The sequence below is a fragment of the Drosophila ficusphila genome, unplaced genomic scaffold (genome assembly GCF_018152265.1).
Source record: "Drosophila ficusphila isolate 14025-0441.05 unplaced genomic scaffold, ASM1815226v1 contig_197, whole genome shotgun sequence".
NCBI lineage: Eukaryota > Metazoa > Arthropoda > Insecta > Diptera > Drosophilidae > Drosophila > Drosophila ficusphila.
Window position 1 is genome coordinate 1,346,824 of NW_025064091.1, and position 9,051 is coordinate 1,355,874.

The 9,051-nt window shown below is 35.2% G+C and overlaps 1 protein-coding gene across 1 annotated transcript; it reads left to right on the forward strand.

Annotated features, from left to right (window-relative positions):
• Positions 1-761: 761 nt before the first annotated feature.
• Positions 762-6,039, forward strand: LOC108102221. The gene is made up of 5 exons (XM_017206943.2): positions 762-1,543; positions 1,612-1,885; positions 1,981-2,094; positions 2,152-2,451; positions 5,965-6,039. Exons 1-5 carry the CDS (start codon positions 762-764, stop codon positions 6,037-6,039), a joined length of 1,545 nt encoding a protein of 514 aa, XP_017062432.2.
• Positions 6,040-9,051: the final 3,012 nt, after the last annotated feature.

Sequence of the window (9,051 nt, forward strand, 5' to 3'; positions counted from 1 at the left end):
AATAAATCATACACTTCCAATCAACATAGAACAAGCATGACTAGCACGTTTTTATCCTTTAAGGATACACTATGAATATCCTTAATGATTTTTAATTTTTAATTGTTATATTTATTCTTCTATTGTTAAACATTATTTTTGAGCAAAAAAAATAAAAATCACAAATAATCATTAAGCTTGAGCAAAAAAAATAAAACTCAAAAATAATGATTATTTGTGATTTTTATTTTTTTCGCTCAAAATAAAACTCACCAAGCATCAACTTTTGATCCTTTAAGGATATTGCCAATATTGTCCTATGTCCTTATAAAGGGACCCTAGAGCAACAATTGACAACAACAACAACAACAACAAAATGTATTTTACCTGTGTTTGTTGCAATTATTTAATATAAGGTCAACTGTTACATACAGAGCAGCAGCATTAGATATACACAATTACCAAAACAATGATAATAATGATGATAATAATGATAATTATCAAAATGATCAATGTGATAAAGCCGAAAGCGTACGAGAAGAGAAAACAAAAGAAGACAGCGGAAGCGCACGCGCTTAGATCTATTTATAGTAGCGCTTATCTTAGTTTAAGACTGAAACTTATCAGTAAGAATGACTTATTGTAGATCATTTCTATTGAGTTTCGATATGGGTCGCAAGCGAAATTTTGTTCTCCGGAATTTTTTTAATTTTTACGCGGGAAATAATGTTTCCGAGTGCAAAATTTGCAAATTAACATTAGTTGGCGAGTACGTGTGCAACATGAAGCGGCATATGCAAACTAAGCATAAATCGGAGTATGAAGCTGCGATAGCTAACATACAGGAAGACGAAGCTGCCGAAAAAAAAATTAAATTTGCAATTACATTGGGCAAAAATGAAGTGAAGGATGCGTGCATCGATTTGGTGACGCTGGAAAAGCTTCCGTTGGCTATTTTCGATTCGGAGTGCTTCAAAACGCTAACGTCCCAAATATTTTCTGCACTGGATATGCCGGCTGTTTCGTCCAGAAACATAATGGGCATGGTGGAGGAAAAATTCAATGACATTAAAAACAGCATAATGGCCAGTCTCAAGGACAAAATGCTGAGCTTAAAAATGGACACAGCCACCCGGTGTAATCGTGGGATCTTGTGTGTAAATGTGCAATATATTCACGACACTGGTATTGCAATAAGGACCTTGGGCCTTATTGAGCTAAATATGTCGCACACGTCCAGAAACATTTGCTCTGAAATTGAGTCACTGCTGAGCCAATTCGCGATTCAGAAGCAGCAGATATACACCATAACCACGGACAATGGCCGAAATATGGTGAAAGCAGTTGAGCTGCTTAATGATACAGAGACTGCTGACATTGACGAGGACGACGAGGATGAGGAAGAGCTAATGTTAAATACTAGCATTGGTTCCATCACCTCCGTACGTTGTGCAGCACACACCCTTCAGCTAGCTGTGAAGGACTTCCTGGAAGACTTGGAAGCAGCTGACTTTATTTGTAAAGCGCGAAAGCTTGTGAAGCTGTTAAGGACGCCAACCTACAGGTCTGTTTCATAACATTTTATTTATTACCTTTTATAAATGAACTATTTTCTTTTATTTATATATTTAGGCATTTGATAACTGAGGCAGCATTACCGCAGCCTGTAGTTGATGTTGCGACTCGATGGAGCTCAACATATAATATGTTGAGTAAACTGCTGGGCTTTGAGACCTTTTGCGAGCGCCACTGCAAACATTCAATGAAGCTGACTCCGACTGAGTGGTTGGATTTAAAACAATTGGTGGAAGCTTTAGAGCCAGCTTACTTGGCAACATTGCAATTTCAAAGCAGCCAATTATTTATGAGCGACTTCTACAAGCTTTGGATGGAACTCAAGCTCACAGTCGGGGCAAAGCAGACAACATATAGTAAAGCGTTAAGGCTTGCTATTGAGGCGCGAGAAAAAAGCCTGTTAGCAAATAAAGTCGTCATTTGCAGCCTTTCCTGGACCCACGCTTACGTCGCATATTGCTGCAACACCCTGAAAACGTGATGCGCGCGAAAACGGAGATTAAACAGCTCTTACGCCAACTGTGGCAGTTGAAGGAAAAGGTTAGTAACTTCATTTTATTTAAATAAAAAGCAATAATTAATTCAACATATTTTCAGATTGATACAGATGAAGCCTGCTCAACATCTAACTTGACAGAGACCAATTTGCTTTCGCAAAATTCTCAGTCTTGCTCGCTCTTGACCGAGCTTTTAAGTAGCATTGAGGTCGATGCCGAAGAGGAAGCTGACGATGATGGGCAGCAGGAAATTTTAAAAGGATATGCTGAAATTGATAGTTACAGCCCGAAGCCCATCAGCCTAGACGCTGATATAATGCAGTACTGGAGTGAGAAGCAATTTCAGTACCCGAATTTATATCAGCTTGCTAAGGTGGTGCTTGCGGTTCCAGCTACCCAAGTAAGCGTAGAGCGTGCCTTTTCTGCGCTTAAAATAATGCTAAGCGACCAAAGGTGCAACTTGTCGAGCGAGTCGCTATCAAAATTGTTATTCCTAAAATTAAATAAAAATTATAAAAATACATAAATGCATAATAAATTGAAAATTAATGTACCTAATTGTTCTACTGGTTGATCATTTTGATAATTATCATTATTATCATCATTATTATCATTGTTTTGGTAATTGTGTATATCTAATGCTGCTGCTCTGAATGTAACAGTTGACCTTATATTAAATAATTGCAACAAACACAGGTAAAATACATTTTGTTGTTGTTGTTGTTGTTGTCAATTGTTGCTCTAGGGTCCCTTTATAAGGACATAGGACAATATTGGCAATATCCTTAAAGGATCAAAAGTTGATGCTTGGTGAGTTTTATTTTGAGCGAAAAAAATAAAAATCACAAATAATCATTATTTTTGAATTTTTTTTTTTGCTCAAGCTTAATGATTATTTGTGATTTTTATTTTTTTTGCTCAAAAACAATTATTAGTCTTGATTTAAACAATTAAAAATCGATAAGTTATCATTACAAAGTAATTTTTAAAATATTACTTATAATGATTACGGTCCCTGCTTTGAACATGTGCCTTATGTTGCAAAGCAAGTAACTGTTTTTATGATTAAGTCCATTTTTTCTAACACAAGCTGTGTGCTGAACTACTTTGTTTCTCAAAATGGAAATGGTGAAATTCTTTGCGAAATTGTCAAGAGAAATGTAAGCATCTTACAAAATATGGGGGTTTTCGTCAAAGTCCTAGTGTGTGACCAAGGCTCATCTAACAGGAAATGCTTCACAACGGTCGGTGTAAGCAAGGAGAGCCCATTTTTTGACCATGAGAATCGGAAAATATTCTGCATGTATGATTTTCCACATCTCATTGAGTCCTTGAGAAATGGAAAATCAATTTATGGATTGAAGCAAGCGGCACGATGTTGGTTTGAGACATTTAAAAATGTTTTGAAAACTATGGGTTTTAGCAATTCGGCCGTGGATAGATGTATCTATTTATTAGACCATGGGAATATCTTGAACAAATATCTAAGTGCTTTTATTCGTAGATGATCTAGTAACTGTAACAGAGAGCTCTGTAACAATGGCTAATCTTAAGAAATTCCTAATGAGTAAATTTCGGATGACCGACTTATGTGAAATAAGCCATTTTATTTGAATAAAAGTAGAAAAGAAAGATGGTTATATGTATCTTAGTCAATCAACATACAATAATAATATTTTAAAGAAATTTAATATGGAAGATTGTCATGCTGTTAGTACACCACTTCCAACTAAGTTAAATTATGAAGCCTTAAACTCAGATATAGAGCGCCGTGCCGAAATCTGATTGGGTGTACTGATGTTATGCACTCGTCCCGATCTGAGTACAGCTATAAGCATATTAAGTAGATACACAAACAAAAACAATTCAAAATTATGGCGAAATCTTAAAAGAGTTTTAAGATATCTGAAGGGTACTGTAGATCTAAAATTAACTTTTATGAAAAATAAAGATTTTAAGGATACAATTATCGGATATGTTGATTCTGATTGGGCAGGAAGTGATACCGATAGAAAAATTACAACTGGCTTTATATTTAAAATGTTCGACTCAAATGTAATTTGCTGGAATACAAAGAAACAAAATTCAGTGGCTGCTTCATCCACTGAAGCCGACTATATGGCTTTATTTGAGGCAGTAAGAGAAGCTTTATGGCTGAAATCGTTAGTATCTAGTATAAAATTTGAATTAAATAAACCAATCAAAATACTAGAAGATAATCAAGGTTGCGTTAATATACATAGCTAATAATCCTACATGCCACAAACGTTCGAAGCACATTGATATCAAGTTCCATTTCTCAAGAGAACAAGTTGAAAATAAACTAATTATTTTAGAATATATTCCCACAGAACACCAGGTGGCAGATGTCCTGACAAAGCCGTTGCCCGCTGCGAGATTCCAGATCCTAAGAAATGAAATGGGTCTCACAAACCAAGCTGTATAATATGTATATTTAAAATTTAAATCAAAAGACTATTGAAATTGATATTTAATTTGAAGCTTAGTTTAAAGTTTAAATGATAAACTGTTAATGGAATTTATGAATTTTTTTGTTTGCTAAATAGAATCCAAGAAAACATTGAAATAATGAAGTCTTAAATGATTTTTCTTAACCAATGATTCGATTAAGGTTTTTCTGGGTTTCCCTTTATCCTAGAACTAGTTTGTTTTTGTTCAAAAATTAATAAAACTATTTCTAGATGAATATGGATCATTATTATTATTCCCAGAATAATCAACTGTCCAAATAAGAATATTATTGTAATACTAATTTAATTTTTAATTTGTTCAACGTATCTTTTGAGGAGGTGTATGGAAAAATACTAAATCAACGTTTTTCCAGTAGCAAAAGATACTTGATCAAACACAAGTTGGTAACACTAAAAGTGTCCTGATCACTTTCTTTTCGTACTTCCTTCTTTTTTGAGTTTAACCATAGAATGGACAAGTTGATTTCACAAGTGCATATTAAAGAAGATATATAATATCATAAAAGAAACACACGAATCGTTTTTATTAATTGTGGATTACCTGGGTGGCCTTTTCGCAACACATATTTTTCCACTTATATTATCTTTTTATTTTGTTTAATGTTCTTGTGACCCCACTGTGACCTCCAGTTATTGGGTTATCATGAAATTGTTCTAATATAGTGCTTAGTTGATCTTTTTTTTTTATTTATCTTTTTTATGGGTGGTAATATAATTATTTTTATTTTTTTCAAAAATTTATTACCAATTTCATTAAATTCGTTTATAGTCGTTAAGTGGAAAAGTTTATTATTTATTTCAATAAGTAGAATATGAATTTTTTAATCATTGATTTCTTTTTCAAGCCTTGGAAAGAATCTCTCTAAGTCGATTTTTCCTTTAATGACAAAATCCATTATATTGAATGATACAAAATGTTAAAGGCACCCCCGACACGGAACGGACTCACCGGAGATCTGTAGACCGTTAGCGTTGATTTAGTCGTCGATGGTGAGTATTTCTTCAAAAATTTTAATATATGCTCCTCCAGATGTATGTTCTCCTCGGGAAAACTTGTAGTTGTATTCCCTCCAAAATCGCGTGTGCTCCGAAAAAGGTTATAATTCCTTCACAAGTAATACATGGGTTTCTTCGGAAATTATGTTTTTCCACATAGATGTATTCCGCGAAACAAGTTGTGCCTCTTCCAGAATTAAACATGTACTCCAAAAAAAAGTATGTTTTCTTCAAAAGGTTATATTTTTTTTCCAAAGGAAAAAAAATAAGAATTCCTCAAGAAAACTCCCGGGTTCCTTTATCGTGGAACCCCGGTTTCCTTGTTTACAAATTTCACAAAATTTCTATTAGTTAAAATTGTCTTTTCGGGTACTACTCAACGGTGATCCGTACTATCACGCCATGTTCCCTACCATCTTTCCCAGGCTCTCTCGAAGATGGGTCAATGGACATCTGCAAGGCCATCTAAGAGAAATCCCTATCAGGAATATTCTGCATAATAGATATGTAAGTAGAAACTTGCCCATGACCCAAAAGGTGGCGCTGCTCTAACCATCGCTACTTGTTCTAATGTATCGATAGCGTCCTCCTGGAATCGACTCCAACTGCAACAATTCATTTGTTTACATTTTAGTCTTATATATGTATATTGGTAATAATTTTAATTTTGTTTTTTTTTTTTTTTTTTTAATTTTTAAATTCATTTATTTGTTTTATTTTAATTGTTTACATTTAAGTCTTATATATATAGGAAATAATTTTAATTTTGTTTTTTTTTTTTTGTTATTGTGGTTAGAGGTGGAGAACTATCGATAGTCTGCGCCATCGATAGCGCTTGATAGTTTTCATAAACTATCGACTATCGGCGATAGTAAAAGAAAAGCTATAGTCGATAGTTGTCGATAGTGCAGAGTGCGTATGTATTTCACAACAAACCGTTATAGCAGTAATGGCATCTCACGTAGCACTTTTGTTATTGGGTAATTGTTTACAAGTGCGGTCCACGGTAAAAACAGCTTAAAAAAATAAAGTAAAATATGGAAATGATGTGTTTTTTTCTAAAACTTCGAAATCCGTTGGCGGAAAGTGAAAATTTTGCACCGTTTTTTTGTTATTAACAATTAAAGATTCGATTTGTAGTACAAATTCGGATCAGAGTGACCGTATTTGCAATAATCCGCCACCAGACGACTGCAATAATCGGCACATCACATGCAAATACGGTCACTCAGATCCGAATTTGTACTACAAATCGAATCTTTAATTGTTAATAACAAAAAAACGGTGCAAAATTTTCACTTTCCGCCAACGGATTTCGAAGTTTTAGAAAAAAACACATCATTTCCATATTTTACTTTATTTTTTTAAGCTGTTTTTACCGTGGACCGCACTTGTAAACAATTACCCTTACCTATTTGAAGAAAACGATCCATTATGTTTTTAATAACAATTTTGTCATGTCCTGCTTTACTCTCGTGTGTACTGTGCCGCTTGCCGATCAGCCATCGATATCCCAGGGAGGGGAACAACCAGAGCGAACACTTACACGGCAGTCACAACAAAGATAAAGAAAACGGAATTTTAAATCGACTATCTGGACATGGACTAAAACAGGGGTGCTCAAGATCGTCTTATGGCAGTGCGTTTACTAACACATCCACAAGAAAACGTGTACATATGTAGCGGCGCGTTTGTGTTGGGGCGCAGCTGTGCACTGAGAGAAAAAAAAGTTTTAAATATTTATTTTTGGCTTTTTTTTATTTATTACGCATTGTATTTCGCATTTAAAGTTTATGTTAAAAAAACTGCTCTCTAATTCATCACTCATTTTGATCCGCCAAAAAATTTAACATAACACATACGATGGTCCACCACGAAATAAATCAAAAGCCAACGCAGACAGAAAAATAAGTTTCAGTGCATGTGCTCGAGGAAAAAACAAAAACAAAATACATTGCGATCAGATAAGCGTGACGACGGACAGAGATGTAATGAAGAAACAAGCAAAATTGTTTTTGTTTCGCATGCAAATCGAAGCCCATATGCACGGTGCTTATGGGCGCACTATCCATAAGCACAGAGCTCTACAAAAACAAAAGTGCACTCGGTGCATAGGCGTTGAGCACCCCTGGACTAAAACAACGGATTTTGGGACAGATATGTACATATGGTGTCAAAGGCAAGAATCTGAGTCCTCTGAGGCCCTCCCAACCATGGGTGCATCTCGTATTGCACCTCCCTATTATTCTATTCGTGGAAATACTTACTCATCTCACCCCCCTTTTTGAATACTCTACTCACTCATATTCTTTTCTTTAAGTCGTTATAATATAAATATTTATACTTAAATATTAACATATTTAACACCTAACACCTACCCACGGTACCGAGGGACGCTTTACAAGGACATGTATATATAAATCATAATAAATAAGTAATAAATAAATAGGGAATAAATATGGCGAATATTACGAAGTAATAAATACCTAATAACATAATGAGCAGGCGTTAATTAATTTGCAGCAAATAAATAATTCTAAATAATTATGATTTCAAATAAATATGCGTTTGAATAATTACATTCGGGCGGGTTACATACTTAACTATTTAATTTAGGTTATGACTTTGATTTGCGGGCAGTTCTTTTTTTGTTGTAGTTTTTCTCAGTTAGTTCGGTCGGCATACAAGATTTTGATTTTGAAATAAATTCGGAATAAAAACCTGTGGCCACCCAGGAATGAGTGGGCAATTTTCGGCGCGAAGAGTTGTCCCTTCCTGGTGGCTGGTCTTCTTCTATTCCTCCAGAATTTTCTTTTTCCTGACTTGATATTCGCTCCGGAATAGTTGGTAGGAATTATAAACATTAATTAAACAAATTTTCTTCTCCTTCCTTTTTTCCTCGCCAAAAAAACACTCAAAGTTTTTCAAATTCACCTTTGGTTCACTTGGGAGTCAGGTACTCCTGGGGAACCAGTTCCAGAGGCTTAAAACATCGCAACCCTGCCTGGACTCACGCATAATCGATAACTTGTTATCGGCGGCCGTTGGTAAACATATATTGTTTACATTTTATTTGGTTTTAAATTTTCCGTTTGGCCGCACATAACAATTTATAAAACTCTGTAACAAATTCGCGCAATTTCCTTTTCTTTACACTTTAAACGTAGACATGTGAAAACCAAAATATCGACGATAGCGATTGACCACTATCGAGAGTGCGCGCAGCTATCGATTGCGTATCGATAGTGGCAAACCATCGATAGTCCCGATAGTGCCATCGATAGTTCTCCACCTCTAATTGTGGTTGTTGTTGGTGTCGTCTTTGTCCGTCTGCTTCTTGTTGTTTTTCTATGGCGTCAATTCTTTCCCATATTTCGCAGGCTTTGTCCCAAGGTGGTGGTGGGTCGTGGTTGACGAGCGATAACAGCGCTGATCGTAGTCGTCGTAATTTAACGATCCTCCCTCCTCGTTGTCTCTTCGCTGGTGGTGATGGGATCGGAGTTTTTCTTATG